General features: G+C 36.9%; 1 protein-coding gene across 6 annotated transcripts in view; it reads left to right on the top strand.

Moving 5' to 3' along the window:
• Positions 1 to 19276, top strand: part of Dgkb (diacylglycerol kinase beta) — a 707644-nt gene that overhangs the window by 181058 nt on the left and 507310 nt on the right. For all 6 annotated transcript variants that reach the window (XM_006983950.4, XM_016002476.3, XM_006983949.4 and 3 more), the window contains 2 exons: positions 11040 to 11180; positions 17049 to 17098. In XM_006983950.4, coding sequence (XP_006984012.1) covers positions 11040 to 11180; positions 17049 to 17098 — 191 coding nt within the window. The remainder of the gene's footprint in view (positions 1 to 11039; positions 11181 to 17048; positions 17099 to 19276) is intronic.

Here is a 19276-nt window from a genome sequence, read left to right as displayed (position 1 = left end):
TGCTTTTTTGATGTCTAGTTTCCTGAGTTCTTTATACATTATGGAAATCAGCCCTCTGTCACATATGGAGTTGTTGAAGATCTTTTCCTTTTCTGGAGGCTGGCTTGTTGTCCTATTGATAGTGTCCTTTGCCTTACAGAATCCTTTTAATTTCCTGAGGTCCCTTTTATTAACTATGTATCCTAATGCCTTTGCTACCAGTGTTCTATTCAGGAACTTGTCTCCATGCCAGTGCATTGAAGGGTACTTCCCACTTTCTCTTCTATCAGGTTCAGTGTAACTGGATTTATGTTGAGATCTTTTGATCCACTTGGACTTGAGTTTGGTGCAGGTTGATGGATATGTATCTATTTGTATTCTTCTACATGCCAACATCCAGTTATGCCAGCACCATTTGTTAAAGATGCTTTCTTTTTTCTTTTGTAAAATTTTGGCTTCTTAGTAAAAAAATTAGGTATCCACAGGTGTGTGGATTTATGTCTGTGACTTCAGTTTGGTTCCACTCTTCCATTTGTCTGTTTTTATTCTGACACCATGTGGTTTGTATTACTATAGCTCTGCAGTAGAGATTGAAATTGTAGTAGGGATGGTGATGCCTCTTGAATTTCTTTTATTATATAGGATTGTTCTAGTTGTCCTGTTTTTCATTTGGTTGTTTTTTCATATGGGGTTACGTATTTTTCTTTCAATATCTATAAAGAATTGTGTTGGAATTTGATGAGGATTGTATGGAGTCTGTAGATTGCTTTTGGTAAGATGGTCATTTTTATTATGTTAATCCTACCAATCCATGACAAATTCAACACCCCTTCATGATTTATCTTTTAAGTTTTAGAGAGATCGAGGATACAAGGAACATACCTAATCATATTAAAAGCAATATACAGCAAGCCGACAGTCAACATCAAATTAAGTAGAGAGAAACTCCAAACAATTCCAGTAGAATCAGAAACAAGACAAGGCTGTCCATTCTTACCACATTATTCAATACAGTACACAGAGTTCTAGCTAGAGCAATAAAACAGCAAAAGTATATCAAGGGGATGCAAATTGGAAAGGAAGATGTCCAAGTGTGGCTATTTGCAGATGATCTGATAGTATATATATGTGACCCCCAAAATTCCACGGGGAACTCCTACAGCTGATAAACACCTTTAGTGAAGTGGCTGGATACAAGATCAATTCATAAATTCAGTAGTCCTTCTATATACAGTTGACAAAAGGACTGAGAAAGAAATCAGGAGAACATCACCCTTCACAATAGCCATGCGTAATATAAAACATTTTGTGGTAACTCTAACCAAGCAAATAAAAGACATGTATCACAAGAACTGCAAATCTTTAAAGGAAGAAATTAAAGAAGATATCAGAAGATAGAAAGATCTCCCATGCCATGCATTGGTAGTATTAAACTTATTTTAAATTCTGAAAGTTTATTCAATTTTTACCCCCAGTCTAAATATATGATGTATTTTTCTCCATATCCTAAAGAAGATAGGCACTTGGGGTGATGAAACAGCTCAGCAGGTAGAGGCACTTGCTGTCAAAACTGATATCCTGAGTTCCAACAGCAAGACTCACATTGAGAACGGAGAATAGACGCAGAAAACTAGTCTTTGATCTACACATGTGTAATGTAGGATGCACCTGCCCCACCATAAATAAAATAAAAGCTTTAAAAAGGTAAAATATAAGAAATTGAAAAGCTTAAACAATTGAAAGAAAATAGGTATTCTGAAACATTACATGCCTAGAGGCCTCCTCATGGTCTGATCATTCAGCCCACAAGCCATGCATATGTACCAAAGAGCTGGCTTTCTGGATGTTTCATAAGGCAGCACTCTTACAGTCCACAGGCCAATTACATTCTACTCAAACCTTTCTCTACTTGTCTTGATGACTTGCATCCTCAAATTGTTCATTTCCAAAGGTTACAATGTATCCTTCTTCCTCTCTACTGCTTTGTGTTGAGTTAAACACACGTGCTTTCCAGCACTTGTTATGACCAGACTTGTCTAGCCACTGAAAAGACCGCAGTTGCATTAATTGTTGTTTGTGTCTTACAGCAAGATCCCAAATCCCAGTCTCTAAAACGTGCTAGCAGAAACATGACAACATTACCTCCGGGTTTACAAGTTCAAGTTTAATGAATATGCTTATATAAAAGTATTATTTTCTAAGCAAATTAAAATCCTTGGCACCCAAAACCTATGAAAGTGGACTTGTATTCATAAGTCAGTGGGTGCAAGAGAGAAGGAACGCATGCAATCCTGATCACTCCAGACTTCTGAGATACCTTATTCTGCTATAACCTATGCTGGGATTAAAGGTATGCAACACCATACCTGGTTTCTTTGAGAATTTTATACAGGCATATAATGTACTTTGCTCATATTCACCTCCACTGGTCATTCCTAAATCTTCTCAAATCCACCTCCACATCCCCCTATGAACTTCCTCTCCTCTTTTATCATCATCACCCTCATAATCATCATAATCATCATCACCATCATCATCATCATCATCATCATCATCAACATCAACACAACCACCACTCACTGAGTACATCTAGTGCTGCCATATATACATGGATCTGCAGTCATTCACTAGAGTATGATCACCTACCAGGGGCCACACTCTGTGCCTCCACACAGAGCTATCAACCGTCAATAGTTCTAAAGACAAAGGCTAGGTCTCTTGTTTCCTGCCCCCTCCCCAAGTCCATATAGAAATTCCATTTTGATTTTGTACAGGTCTTGTCCAGGATTCTGTGAGCTTATTGCACTTTTACTTTTTATTCAAGATTCGGTTGTGTTTTGAGATAGGGTCTCACTTTATATAGACCAGCCTTGCCTCATCCTGAGTGCTGGAGTCAAAGGTATATGCCACCATGACTGGTTTGCTGTGAGTTCATGAGTGCAATGGCCCTGTCATGTCTAAAAGATACTTTCACAATAGTCCCCCCAGTGACCCAAAGGCCTATTGGTAATCCCTGTGACTCCCAAACCCCTCAGTAATCCTTACCTCCTAAAGACTCACTCCCTCTTAATAGCATCACCTGACCTTTACCATTACGTTTGTTGGGGGACAAGGGTCAGACTCACTCCCTCTTAATAGCATCACCTGACCTTTACCATTACGTTTGTTGGGGGACAAGGGTCAAGGTCTAAAGCACAGCACCTTTTTAAAGAAGGTAAATGCACACAGATAAGAATGAGTGAGATAGACAAGGATGAGCAAGACAGAAGACAGACAGTGTAGGCAAAGGCTCATATCACGGGGAGCTCTGGCTTTCTCGTGACTTACATGGAACTGAGTAAGGGTTGCTAAGAATCAATACTGTCCACCCAGAGTGAATGATTGGTTAGGACCTTGCAGCGCAGAGAAGGTGAGAAACTTTTGGCAGGGTCGAAATCCTGAGGAATGCTTAAGAGGATGGAGGAAGGTCAAGTTCTTAGAAGTACTGATTGATTAGTGTCTGCCTGGCGGATGCTGATGAAGTGAGCGGAGACCAGCAGGAGGTTGCCGGGGTGGAAGCGAAGCCCAGGTGTGGAAGAGATTTGCTTGTCATGCTTCGTTATGACTTTCATCCAAATGAACTTAGAGATCCGTTACAAGATTTTCAGTCTGAAAATAAGCTTGCTGCCAGTGATCTGGAAGATGTTGTGAGGAATGATGAATCAGAAACAATAAAAGGTACAGAGGATATTTAATATTGAGAGAAATCTCACACACATTTATTAACTTGAAAAAGTTTAGCTACCTTTTCTTTGCTAAATATTTCCATTGTTTAACTGTCATGCAATGCTTAATCAGTGTGAGTTGTTAAACTATGTGTATCAGGATGCCACAATACAAAAAGCCAAATTTATCTCATTTCATGTTTTCTATGAAATGAGGGATATAATACCAGTGCCTATTGTAGATTGAAAAAAGAGAAAGAAATCAATTTTTGTTCACAAGGAAATTAATAAACTAAGAACAGAAAATTATATAGTGAAAACAAGGTACCTGTATTAAAAGCCTCTTTTTATCAAATAGCCTTAGAATATTCTTACCTAGTTAAATTGTTTTCTGATATGTTGTTGTTTATTTGTTTTGTGAATGTGACAGAAATAGAGAGAGTGTATGTTTTGTGTGAATGTGAATCTGTGTGGGTGTATCTCTCTCACACACACACTGAGAGAGAGAGAGAGAGAGAGAGAGAGAGAGAGAGAGAGAGAGAGAGAGAGAGAGAGAGACTGTATGTGTGTTTTTCACTACAAAGCAGCTTGATATGTTTTTCATGCTAATGAGCTACTTGAGTTTCTAGAAGTGAACCAAGGGCAGACAGGGTCTCCTCACACTCAAACCACATAGACAGTAATGTTTGCATGACAGTGAACAAGACTTCTGGTATGTAGTCAGCATTTAAAATACAGTGCTCCATAAAATGATATCAATATAATTGTTCTTCTTGATGAAATAGGCTTTGAAACTGACATAAAAATGCTCTAGAAAACAAAACAAAACAAAAACAAAAACAACTAAGCATTTCAGCCACTAAGGGTTTCCTTTATTTATACAAACCATTGCATGCCTCACACTGCTTTAGCACCAGATCCACTCTTCTAATTGTCATTGGTCGTGGTACCCGTAATTTGCACTTATTTTACTTCAGCAAATATTTTATACTGCCACCAACAAAACTTCCAACTTCAAGACCCTTACACATGCCACGTAAAGAAGAGTTCTCTCTAGTTATAACTACTGAGTGGATTTTTCATTTTAAAAAATATTTTCCTGCCTGAATTTTCTCCATAATTGGACTTCAAAATGTAAACATTTTGTTATTAAATTTAGTCTTTGCAGAATAAAGGATAAAAAACATTTACATCTTAATGATTCAATGTTAAATAATAGTATTATCTTAATATTTTTTTACTTACATGTTCAAAAACACTTCCAGAGTTTGCAATACTTTAGTTAAGGCAAATGATGCAGTTAATACTGTAGATACCCAGCACATTTTTTTTAACAGGGCACTTGCTGCATCACTATCTCACAGTAGCAAGAAAAAAAAAAACTATTGAGATCCTGAGAGCTTGCCTTCTCCCTCTGTGACAATGCTCTATTAAAGCAGTAAGTTGAAATCTGTTTTCATCAGTACTTGACTGTCACTACTCAAGAACTGTTTAAATGCTTAATGATAAATGCCTTGTGCGTTAATTCAGATTGGTGTTTTTAAACATCATGCTAGTTCTATATCTGTGTCAAAAGTATAGATAAGAAAAATAATTTATAAACCATTTCACTATAATCAACTTTGGTAAAAATTTGGTAAACATGTGGGCATGTGTGTAATTATGAGTATAAAAATGTGTGTGGATACACTCATTCACAAATGCATAGTATTGTAATAACTGTTACAAGTCATGGCCAAATGGAAAATGAAAATTTAGACCTCTTAGCTGTGGCTGGGATTCCTTATTTTCCTCCAACTGTCTATGGACTAATCAATGCGCCTCTTAGATCATTTACTGAGAGTCAGGAGATAGATTATCTGCTCTCTCTGTCTCCACTTTCCCCTCTTTCCTTCTCATCACACAAATATGTTTAAAGTTCACAGCTGCAAGTCAAACTGCCTTTGAATTGTTCTTGAACAGTCTCTTAATCTTTGTTTTTTAAAATGGGAATAATGAACGTTCCTGTTTCACTTGGTTTAAAGAGTAAAAATCATCATGCATGGAAATCTTTAAAATAAAAATAGATACACTGTTAATGATCAATAAATGTCAGCATATCACCACTATGCTTTGAACTAGTGTTTTGGTTTGCACACATCACGGTCTAATTTCTCTTTCATTTCATTTTTTTTTTTTTGTATAATGTCATACATTCTGAACGAGGAGTCATGAGTTTAAAGTGTTATATTGGAATTTCATTCAATATGCAGGCTATGGGTAAATGGAAATTATGCTCCCTAATAAGTAGCTGACATATGCATGTTTATATATACGTACATGTATATAAACTCGAAATAACAAGAAATAAGGCATCCAACTCTTTTCTTTTTTGGCCAGGTCCTCACATTGTAGCTCAAGTTCACCTAGAACTCATGACCCTCTGCCTTGAAGGCTGGTATTACAGGTGGATTCCACCATGACCAGCTTCAGTCAACTTCCAGTTATCGATGAGTACTAGCAGTAATAGAAAAGAATCCTTGGGGCTTGGTAGTCAAACAGCATCTGAATCTTCAAGCTCCAGGTGAAGCGAGAGGTCCTATCTCAAAAGACACAACAGAGAATTTTTAGGAAAACATGGATGTCACCCTCTGGCTTCCACATCCACAACCTGGATGGGCAATATACAATATGGCAGCCATTAACTACTGATAGCTACTAAAATTTAAATGAAGCAAAGTGTCCCTTTTCACTCATTACCTGGTATCTTGTCAAAAGCCCTATGTAGTTTGTGCTGTTGTACTAAGGAGTGCTAACTGGGCCTGCTGTGGCAAGCCTATGACCTCACTCATCATTTTAGAGAGAGAAAATGCAATGTCGGGCATTCCAGGCCAGTCTCAGTAAACCAGTGAGCTAGAGAGCCAGCCTTGGCTACATAAGACCTTTTCTCAAACAAAACGAAGTGAAACAATCAAACAAATAAAAATAGGCAAAAGAAACAAAGCAAACAAGACTCATTTATCAAATCCTGGACCTTGTGAGGCTGAGGTACCACTCAGGCTTTAACTGCTTGCTCTGCAAGCTTGGGAATCTGAGTTTGATACCCATCCTCTACATAAATGTCCTCTCCGAAGAAAGACTGAGACACAATGCCTGCTTTCAGAAAGTGAATATATGAAGGAGGATTTTTTAATCGCCTAAGCAAGAGTGTGTTGGTGTTATAGAGGTCTTGGGAATAGGAATAAACCTGTTTGAATAATCACTTGTCTTTGATTACCCATTTCAAGTTTATTCAATTCTGAGATGGATAAAGTTAGTATCCAGGCAATGGAATGTTACTCAATGCAAAAAGAAATTATTAACTCATAAGAAGTCACGGAGGAAAGTAAACTGCATGCTATTAAGTGAAAAAGCTTCTTTGAAAAGCCTACCATACAATTCCTGCTAAGTGATACTCAGTTACTGTGCTCTGAAATATTCAAATGCCAACGTATTTGTTGAGACTGAGAAATGTTTTTAACTTCGGCACAGTGGCTGTGCCTTAATCTACTGCTATTTCAGCCAATAACTCCAACTCAGCATTGATTCCATAATCAGACTGGGTAATAGAATTCCTGTATAAGTCACTGTGTTAGTTGGGGTTTCTAGTGCTGCATCAACACACCATGACCAAAAAGTACGTTGGGAAGGAAATGGTTTATTTGGCTTCCACTTCCATATCACTGTCCATCACTGAAGGAAACCAAGGAAGAAATTCAAACAGGGCAGGAACCTGGAGGCAGGAGCTGATGCAGAGGCCATGGAGGAGTGCTGCTTACTAGCTTGCTCCAAGTGACTTGCTCAGACTATTTTCCTATAGATCCCAGGCCTAGCAGCCCAGGGATGGTACCACCCACAGTGGGCCGGTCCCTCCCCAATGGATCACTAGTTAGGAAAATGGCTTACAGCTGGATCTTATGGAGGCATTTTCTTAATTGAGATTTCCTTGTTTCAGATAACTGTTTTTGTGTGTGTGTGTGTGTGTGTGTGTGTGTGTGTGTGTGTGTGTGTGTGTGTGTATGTGTGTGTGTCCAGTTGATGTAAGACTAGTTGATGTAAGACTAGCCAGCACAGTTGCTAGTAAGAACTGGAAGGGAATGTTAATAGTGAGGATTTCTGCATAGTGAGGAGGGTACACAGGTGAGAAATGAGATCTTTCTTCCTTTATCATGATTTCCATTTGCAAAAAAAAGTCTTCACAAATATAGATTTAAAACATTAATAATATCTACTTTGATTTTTTTTGTCAAAATGATTGTGAAAAATGTCTTGTCTTATCCAAGTAAAGTTTCTTTATTTTATCTGAGTAACTACATGAATCATTACAAAGGGTACATATTTTACCACTCAGATTTGTTTAATTAGTCTTTTGGAAACACTTGTTAGTTTTTCAATGTACAGATTGCATATATGCCCATATTTTTGCACCTTAAAAATTTTAAATATAATGATGACAGTTAAATGCACAATGAAGCCTTTATTTAGAAAATGTTATCAGCACAAAAAGAGAAATATTTACTAATCTTCAAACAAGCACAATAATAATATTTTCTTTCAAAAAGTGATGTTAAAAATCTGTAGAGACAGGAAGTGGATGAGTCTGTCACTGAGTAGAGGGAGGCAGAGTAGCTGCCGATGAATGCGGATATTTTGAACAACAATAAAAATTAAACGTTGATGGTCACGATGGTTGCCCAATTCTGTGAACGGGCTAAAGCCATTGAGCTACATATTTTATTTTATTTTTTGTTGAGCTACATATTTTAAATAAGGGAATTGCATGGGACATTAATTTCATATTTGTCATAAAGCTGATATTTTATTTACAAAGTGATGTGAAATGAAGTGTGTATGTGTATAGATTTTCTTACAATATACTCTGTACCCTGGAAAGACAAAAAGGAGATGATGTGGTCTCCATTGTCTCCATTTTACCTTGAATGCAGTATTATGAAAATGAGTAGTCAGATACCTTAACCTTTAAAAATATACAGCTGAACTATCTTCCACATAAATGAGACCGTGTTCCTTCCTTTCTTTCCTTGTTCTATTTGGAAAATTTGTGTGAGGGAGTTAAGATAAATTGAGCTGATTAAGTCATCAGGACCCTGGGCTGGGCATTTGGGAAGGAGAGTTAGCTCCCCAGCTGGATGACGCATGTTGTAGTTTATCACCATAATTCACTGCTATGTTTGGGGAATCTTCAAAGGTCAGCACCACAACGTCTTCTATTGTAAGTCAGACGCCCTGACTCCAGCAGCTGGATGAACTTTAGTTGGTCAGTTGTAATTATTTGGGGGAATTGTGAAATCCTTTTAAAGCTCAGTATTACAGTTGAAGTTATGCTCCCTTTCAAGTAAAAAGAAATATCAGTTTGTATTGGATGTGCAGTGATCTGTGCATTATGAGGAAAAATTAATTTAAAATGTATAACTCCCTGAGAACTGTGAATGAGAGTGGAGTTGGCAGATAATGAAGAACTGTTTTGCCGTAAGTAAGAACAAAGGGAGGAGGTGAAAAGTGTCCCACAGACGGGGCCCTGATAGGCACACGTGCAGGTGATTCAGTCGGAGGTTCTCTGATGCAATTTTAAGGGTGAAGTGAGATGTAATAATCATGATAAGTTATAATAGAAAATATTTATGTTTATGAAAGCCACAAATTATGCTTGTGTGTGTCTATATTAAGGTGTCAATTATTTTCCTTATTTTCACAGTGTCCTGAATGGAAAAATACTACATAGGTTGGCAGGGTTGAATGAGGAAGACAGATGTGTATGGCTGGCAGTGAAACTCTGGGGCAGCCATAATCATAAGCCTGTTTCTCCTCTGTGAGGATAATATAGTTGATCTCACAAGGTTAATTTAAGCGTTAAGTGAGATGATGCATGAAAGCCCCTGTTAGTGATTCCTGTCTGATACTAGAAACACTCTAAATGAGGCTTATTATTAGGGGCAATATCAGCAATGATAAAAGCCAAAGACAGTTTTGTAAAGCATTTGATATTTGAGGCCATCGAGACACCCAGATGATATAACAAGAAGAACAGAAAGAGTTAGAGTTGCAAACAGTTCTGTCAGGAGGTTTTATGCCAAGGAAGGACAGCTGGTCAAACTACATTTGGTTCAAAATATTCTTCCCCATAATTGTTGACAGATTAGGAATCCATGATATACTCAGTCCCCCAGTAACTGTGGTCAAATGCTTCTTGGCAATGTATATCTCAGTTAGAATTGAGATTTACCTCAGGCCTTTTTGGGTTCTCTTGATGTAGTTTCAAAGGCTTCTCTGTGAGATGAATTTTCTCTGTGAAGAAGCTCCTGTTACATCACCATCAACAGTTGTAAAGAAATATTTAATTCCTCCACCATTGTCTTAGAACAGGACAACTCATGAGATTTTTGGAAACAGGGACCATGGAGATGAAGGCCCAGGCACTAAAAGTCCTTGTTGCTGAGCCTTATGATCTGAGTTCCATACATGATGGAAAGAGAAGAGCAACATCCACAAGTGGTCCTGTGATCTCCACATGAGTGCCATAACGTGTGTGTGTGTGTGTGTGTGTGTGTGTGTGTATGTGTTGCTAAAAGTTTTTTTTTTTTTTTTTTTTTTTTTAAGATTTTGAAAGTAACACGAAGATTTTTTTTAAAAGAGAAAGTCTCAATGTTTTTATGTGTCTGGCTTATAATTTACCAGTCTGATCTTGAATGCAGCAAATGAAGACTATATTGAAATCAAACTACAATCATATGCATTGCCTTTTCTCAGAATGCCCACCATGCTGGTTCTGATCCCACTTTATGTTGTGCTCATTCATACTCATGGACAGCAGGGTGGTAGGTGGATATCTTATGCTAGCAAATACTTGACATAAATGTGTATTTTATGAAGGATTACTTACCCTCATTATATAAATCATAATATGACAGACTCCCATCACCTTTTCAGTATGTTATGAAAGGACAATTATTGGTATCTTTCAAGTAAATTTTTATTTGTCACTGCCTAATACAGAGACAAGAAGACTGGATGTGGGTTCATTATATCTTCACTCTTTGCATCATCTCACACACCCTGGGCAATGCTAAGATACATCTGCCCCCGCCACTGAATCCTGGAAGTTTCTGTCTTATTTGCATTATTTACAACACACATGGAAAGATAATATATTGGTGTTTGAATGCATTTGACATTTCATATTTAAGGAATATATATATATATATAAACAAACACACGTGTGTGTGTGTGTGTGTTCATAATATTTAGTGCTATTTCCTTTAGAAATATTTTAGAGCACAGTGAATATTTTAAATATATGAATATAAATATATTTTCCAGGTCTGAGAATGAATAAGGGTGCCATCACCCCTCCGCGTTCTTCTCCAGCAAATACATGCTCCCCAGAAGTGATCCACCTCAAGGACATTGTCTGCTATCTGTCTCTTCTGGAAAGAGGAAGACCCGAGGATAAACTTGAGTGTATGTTTCGGGAATTGTGTTTACTCACCAAGCTGGGGGTGGGAGTAAGGACTGTGTGTTGATATAATTATAATTGCCTAAATTGTTAAAAAAAAATGCCTTTTTTTCAGAGTCAGTCAAAAAGTTACTATTAAATTTAACTACAAATGCATCTTAATTGGAATTCTGAAACATATTTTGTTAAGAAATGTTGAAATTTGGTTATTATTATGTGCAAATCTATCCATTTTCTGATAAATTATCAAATTACATTTGTTTCCATTGGCTTTTTAAACATGTCTATCCATCACATGGATTCTAAATGTTTTCTCCTTGGCTCTTTTGAGATAACAAGAAGTAACTGGATACTTTGAACTATTAGATAGAGAAAATGCTCTAAGAAATACCAAATGCCCAATTCCTGCATCACACACACATTCAAGAGCATCAAACACACACACACACACACACACACACACACACACACACACACACACACACACCTTATACTCTTCTCCATGGCAACCTCCCTTCGACATCAGGTTAACACTCTCTTTAGCAGAGAACAATTTCTCAAATGCCTCATTTACAGGACTTGGTTCTGTGTGTTATAAATAATTAAATAGTATTTTTGTTTCTTTTACAATATGACAGGCAGGGACTTTTTTCTAAGTACCTAGTTAACACTCTTATTAAACTGCAGTGACTGAGCTCTCTCTGGTGGTAGCATGTACACACTACAACGAAAGAGCACACTCTTTAAACACTGACTCAACTGATCACTGATAATCTGATCTCCCTGTAAAGCTCATTATAACTAAAGCCGTTGCTGTATACTCGGTGGCTAGATTAACTGGGTTATATTAGAGATCATTAAAATGAATTAAAATTTTACTACTGAAATAACAGTGAAGGTCATAAAACCAAACTTCAGTATTTCTTAACAAAATTTAAAATATTGTAATGTATTAATATTATAATTACAAAGCAGTTTAGTTAAATTTAATAAAACTTAATAATTTAATAATTTTTTTTATTTTTCTCACAAGTAAAGCATTTACTATGCTTATTTAGGAGTCACACCAGCTTAGGTTATGAATAAATCATATGGCTATTATTCTTTAAATATGTATTTATTATTCATAAACATTGAATACTTGCATTTCAAGATTTATTTTGTATTCCTAAGAACATGGAGAAATCTTTCATTCCAAAGTAAACAGTGAGTTTCTATTGAAGCGATGGCCAAAAAGAAAGTTTGCTCAGGTGTCTTCATGGCCATGTTTGGGTTGATGATGAAGATAAATATTTTTTTCCAGATCTGAGAATTAATGAAGGCACCATCCATCTCCCCCCAAAAAGGACTTTGGCACTGCAGTTTAATTATTTCTATGCCACCTAGAAGAACATTGCTTTTATTTTGGATCCGTAAGAATCGCGCTTCTTGGTTCTGTTCTTAACGCCATGCATCCTTTGTCCACAATCGAACATTCACTCATTCTGAAGCACTGGATGACCCCAGTGAAACTGACCTGCTGTTGACTGCTCTTCAGTGGCATTCTTTCTTCTATGAGTTTCCCAGCTCTTTGTCAAGCTCACAGCTGGCTCGGGGTCATTTTCCTCAGTTTACAATTATGCCTTCAAACTTTTCTCCAAACCATAGAAAGTTTCTGGTGTTGCTACACTTTTTATCAGATGGCTTAAAGTATACCCTTGCTTTCTGACCTCTTGATTTTATGTCCATTACTATGAATATACATCAACATATTCAGGAATTCTGTGTTTTTACTTTTTCTTTTTAAATGTCTGATATTTTCCCACATCAATGAATCAAATCTACCCTTCATCTACTTCCTTAGCAATTTGTGGGTTTTAACCTGTCTGCGGTTGCACATTTACAAATTCTTAACATTCTTCTACAGTTTCAGTTCCTATAATTATTTGCAATAAGATGTACATTAATAGTGGCTAATGAACTACATAGTTACTTACTATAGACTTATGCCATATTAAACATAACATGAACTGGAACTTAAGAGAAGAAAAGGTATTTATTTTAAAGGAGCATAAGTGGATGTGAAGAACGGAAAATAGTTCCTCGTGAGGGAGAGAAATGAATTTGGATCTTCCGTTGACGTAGCTCACCAAAATGGGATGTGCACACCTGGGTTTAGGTCAGACGCTCTCACACAATTACTTACCAGAGTCACTCGCAGGACCTGTCGACAGGTTACTGGGTGCCCCAGGATGTAGGACCTGACAACTGTCTGATTGAAAGGAATGTGCTGGAGGCAGGGCTGCTTTTGGCCCAGCACCCCATTTAGAAGAGGAATAGATTATGCACCTTCTCCTCTGCAGTGACACCTCACTGCCACAGTTTACCTGAAAGGACTGTTTCCTGGGCAGCGGTGTTTAGGATTCTCTCCTGTTGGCATTAGATAGAGTGCCTACATTGTTACCAACATTCATGAAAGGAGTGTGTCCTCCACTCAAGTGATGGTTCTATTTACTGCTTCCCATCTTGTCCGTCTTCCCGTCAGTTCTTTCCAGCAAGCATTTGTGCAAGAGTCAGCTTAAAGTCTGCCCCATTAAACAAAGCAAGCACTAATGCTGGGGCATACATCATTTCTTCACCTGCATTTGCTTAACCCAGTCCTCATGTTTCTGTCAATGTCTGCCCTACTCACTTGCAAAGTGTGCAACATAGGTACGTGTGGTGGGGATGCAAGAAGATTCCTTCTTTCTTTCCCGGTGGCTGTCATATGTCTGGCTCTCATATGGGCCAGCGGATCCACCGCGTTGCCAACGGCCTCCATATTCACTGTTTTCCCCTAGTGTTTCTGACCCAGCCCAGTGCCACTTGAGGACCCCCTCCCATTATGAATCCCTCTGCCATTTCCCCATATTCTCTTGATCCTTAAGCCTTGTAGTAGTGAAAAGTGTATAAAAGAGAAGTCAACAGGAAAGCATTTAGGAAGTGTATGACTATCATTAGAACTGCCTTGTTGCCACTGTGTGTAAAATTAACCTGAAAAATTCTGAAATGTATTACTAACAGGCCCTACTGGCCACCACTTATTTGGATTTCCTATAGATTACAAATGAAAGTAATTTCAGCCACCAGTCTTTTTATTCAAAGAAGGCTCATGACTTCTGAGCTACAGTATGATCTATTTTTATTTGAAAAATTCAGTAGTTACACTTTTTATTTCTCTTATAGGAAATATGGAAAGAGTATTTTTGCATTATGTTGGATATCAAATTTTTCTAGGCAATCAATTTTTTAAACCCCTGTCTTTAAACTTTAATATTAGATATTGAAAAGTAGGTAACTAAAAATTGCATATTGAAGAATTTCCAAGTTAAATATCATTAAAATGTATACTTTGTCTAAGGAATTCAGCATTATGTTTTCATAACAGTAGCATATCAGGGTAAGTACAAAGACTATATAGTTTGTGTTGTGAGATATTCAGCAAAAAAAAAAATAGACAGAAATTTTCAAAAGTTTTGAAAGACGAAAAGTTTTAGAAAGGTAGAAAATTTCTCATCTTACATAATGTGACTCTGCTCTGACCTTTTAGCTAACTTCAAGTGTGGGCACATAACTGTTGCTACATAAAGTAAGTTGACATGGGTATAAAAATAGAAAAAGTGGGCCAAGTTAGCGCAAAACTTCATAGCGAGTCCCCACCTTTGAAATACATCAAGTTGACAGAACAATCTGAATAGTGGGCTTATTTTGGCATGGAAACATCTATAAATCTATAATGGTCTATCTCTACTTTTAAATATTATGAAGAAAGGGTATTGCTCATATTTAAGGTTCAAAAGTTACTTTTACCAATATTATTTAGAAAGATGATTTTTTAAAAGGAAAAGTATTCAATGACATAGTGGACAGAATAACTTTTGTTTTCCATGGAGCTAATGACTGCCTCTCCCTTATTTGATTACTTTTCTCTCTCCCTGTAACTAGTCAATTTTCAAGTTCTCAACTGTGTATTTTGTTTGAGCACTTGTAATCTTTTTACGTTTTCATTAATAATCTTCCCCCTCCCCCCTCATGATACTTGTTACATTCTCTGGAACCATTATTTGAATATTGTACTTCAAAGGCAGAATTTTAAATTCTTGGTTGGATTTATTTATTTATTTTTTTTACTGTTCTTTTTTGTTGCATTCCACATTCTGGGACGTATTTTGCATCTTGTGACGACCTTTTCTCTATTTTTCTGATTTTTCTTAATTTCATATAGATTCTGTTTGCATCCAGGAGGAACTTTCTTTGCTCTTATTCTCGTTCCTCGGTTAAAACTTTTCTTTTCTTATTGAGTCCCTGGGCTCAGCTGCCAGTGGTCAGAAAACTGCAGCAAGTTTGAGCCGTTTAAGTTGGTTTCACAGACATTTTCTCCAGTGGAAATAGGCAGAGCTGCTGTCCTACTTCTGAGATAGAGCTGGGCTTGGCTTGCCTTAGCCTTTCTTGGTGTGGGACACTTCTCTGGGTAGTCTCTGAATTCTTTTCACTTACAAAAGTATTCTTAGTATTTTCTGCTTATACTAGAAAATCTTAGATGCTCTGTGTCTATGTTGTGGGAGGCTTTCTTCCTTTGACTTTTACCATTTTATTCTCAGTTACTGAATATTTGAGGGAGATCAATATTAACATGGTTAATTATCTTAAAATTTTAACCAACCCTAATTCCATAAATACACATTTCTTCTGATGTTATATCTTTAAGGCTTGTTTTCCTATTGTAAAAGAATATGAAGTCATAGTTAATTTGATGACATTGAAAAATGTATAGTGATACACAGAGTAATTTTGTGTCTTGTGTCCATTATGTCTTGGTTGGTGGAATTCTCTAAGCAGTAACTTCAAGAACAATTACAGTGATGCACACTCTCCAAGTTACCAGTGTCGCCGTAAGCATGCAGAACTCAGGCATAAGCTCCTCCAGGAAATTATGCAAACTCAACATAAACCTTCACTTCCACTCTTCTGTTTTTACAGCTGTGACATTCTGCCATGTGTTTGCCTTAAGATGACACCTGCATCCTCTTCTATGGCCTCCTTGGGGTCTGTGAATTATACCAGGGAGCCCTCAGGCCTTGGACTTCTCTTCCACTTTTCTTAGCTCATTAGGAGTGTCTGTGTTCCGAGTGTCTGTACTTGAATAGTTTAAAGATGAAGTCTGGCTGCAGATCCAACCTGAGACACGAAAATGGTTGTTCTGATACTGTATGCCTAGGAGCTGAGATTCCCCCACTAGAGAGAATCTCATTATAAGCTTCTGTTTCCTCTCTCACATTCTTTGTAATGAATGATAATAGTGACTTGTGTTTATGTAGTGGGCTCCAGCTTCTGGGATGCACCTGTGTGTCCCATTTCACTTGACTGCCACAGCAAAGGTGAGCCCAGCAGCTGGGTGAGCATTCACATGTTAGGCATAAGAAAACAGTCCCACGAATTCTAAATTTTAACTGATTTCTGAAATTCTAAATTGGCTGTTTTTTTCTATCTCCACTCTGCCCTTTAATAACCAGATGCTGAATATTTCAACTCCCCCTTCATATTTGAATTCACAGCTAAGGATCAAAAAATCAAATTTAAGCAAACAATGCTATTTAATTCTCTCTAGTTACAAATACGATTTTGTAAACTTAATGTTTGAAATCCAATATTTTTATTAACCAGTTATTTTATTTTCAGTTTAGCAAAAGCAAACAAACAAGAAAAAAAACTCACAAATAAAGGTTTTGAGCTGGGGAATTGAAGTATTTGTTTTAAACAGAAACTTAATTTTGAGAAATCTATCCTAATCCAACATGACCTTTCTCATTGCTAATTTCTTTATTTTCCATGTTTTTTTTTTTTTTTCATTCTAGTTATGTTTCGGCTTTATGACACAGATGGGAACGGCTTCCTGGACAGCTCGGTAACTTTTTCTTCAAACTTCTCTGAAAATTGCAAAATAGTTTCTTTTTTCTTTTTCTGTTTTCTGTTGGAAAGAAGCAATGGTTATATTCGTAGTTATCACCGTAGAAGGCACACCTCATAGAATTTACATCTGCTCACATAGAATTTTTGTCATCTGACTAAGCAGGACTGTGAGCATGCTATCCAAAGGTTTTGAAAACCAATGACGTTATTTCTGCATTAAGCTTAGTAAACGAGGAGAATTCTAGCCTCATGAACAAAACAGGCCAGAGTTGAAACCACTACTTAGAAAAGCAAGAAAACTGCTTGTAAGATTTGCCTGTAAGGAAAAGTAGTGAGTAAGCATGTAGAATCTAAATAGATTGTGAAACTGGTTTATAATTTCCCTCTCCTATAGTATTTTTACTCATAAATGCAGTGTAGTGGATTAAATGGATTTACAGCTTGATGTGAGAAATCTTTTTTGACAAGATCTTATCTAATTTTGTGTGAAGCTTTCATTGTATAGCTTAAGCCAGAGAAAATAGTGAAAGGAAGAGTACATCTGAATGATAACCTGAGAGGTGTAATTAGATGTTTGTTTCATGTATCATATGTGGGAATAAATGGCAGCTTTCCAGGGAGTAGAAATGAGACCCCAGTGTGAACATAAGTACTGCATGTTGCACTCAGTTCTAGTCTATCTTTGCTGATAATATGTTTGGGGTCTCGAGGAAACTAAGCAGTAATAGAAGAATTAATGCTGGAGTTGTGTTAGGCATTTCCAAGTGTGTGGGCACATCAAATTCTGTATTGTTGTTTTGGTGGTGGTGTTAACGGTTGAACACAGGGGAGCCCTGAAGCACGCAGTGAGGGAATCGCACACAAGCCGATGAGCTCGTTTGTCAGAGGGCTTTTCTGTTCATCTGATAGGACTTGCTGTGACTCAAGCAGACCTAAGCATTTTTTACTGTATTTATTTGTGTGTATGTTTATGTGCATTGCTGCTGTGTGAACGCGCCGAGGTCAAAGGACAACCTGCAGGCTTCATCTCTTTCTTCCACTCGTTCAGGTGGCCAAGCTTGTTGACAAATGCCTTAACCTGCTGAGCCGTGTTGCCACATAGACTTTTACAAGGATATTAGTGACGTTAGACATATCTTTCTATAGCACCAAGTAGGATAATTACATGCTTGCTTCTCCAGAGGGAAGAAAAACCCTGCAATCCCTACTTCAGGGAATGAACACCACCGTGAATTGACACTGTGACTCAGGGACTTCCTAGGTTTAAACCACAGAGTTCCTTTGTTCTTCTTCTGTGTATTAAGCTACACCTAGAAATACTGAAATTCAGAATGAGCTTACTCATTTTTTCTGGTGCCATTTCATGGAAAGGCATTTAGATTTCTTGTAGATGTTTAAAAATGTTTATTGTATCATTCATGTCTACACTAATGCAAATTATATTCTAATACATCTAATGCAGATTTGTTTTATGTAATGTTTCTTTTTAATTAAATTAAAATGATATGTCTCAACTAGGCTTTTAGCCATGGGTTGGCAGCTGATTTGAAAATTTAGTCAAGTGCTTTTTTTTTTTTCCTGGATTTTGGCCATTTTAAGGGAACATATGTAGCTGATTGCTGCAAACACTTATAACTAGATGCCCAATATCAAACACTGACTTCAGAATAAATGGATTTGCTCATAATTTGTTCTTAATTTTCTTTTTTCTCTTTTATTTAAGTTAAATTCAAGATATAATCCAAGGGTTTATTTTTTCTACACAGTCCACTAACTTCAATATATTTCCTTTAATAACTAACTGCTTAAAATTTTGCCTTCTAAAATAATTTACATTGATATGTTAAAGATCTCACAGTTCACTATTTAGAAGTAAAAGAGAAAGAAAACTGTTGACTTGAATGCTGACTGTATCTCACACTAATAATTAATAATTATTGATTATTTTCAACACTCTGGTGATGGGATGAATGTATTTCTTATGATAACACATACTATCTTTGTAGTAATCATGAATTTGGTTAAGTTAGGATTTCCATTTCATTTGTGAGGCAACTATTAAGAGAGGGTAAATGATTCATTCGATTGACATCTATGAAGCATAGGTTCTGTTCTTTGATTCAGAAGCTTGAGTTCCTCCACAGAATTGAGCAAAGGTGGAGTGAATGAGAGG

Source organism: Peromyscus maniculatus, chromosome 14, assembly GCF_049852395.1.
Source record: "Peromyscus maniculatus bairdii isolate BWxNUB_F1_BW_parent chromosome 14, HU_Pman_BW_mat_3.1, whole genome shotgun sequence".
In the NCBI taxonomy this organism is placed as follows: Eukaryota; Metazoa; Chordata; class Mammalia; order Rodentia; family Cricetidae; genus Peromyscus; species Peromyscus maniculatus.
The sequence above is the reverse complement of the archived record's forward strand: the minus strand, read 5'-3'. Positions and strand labels throughout refer to the sequence as shown.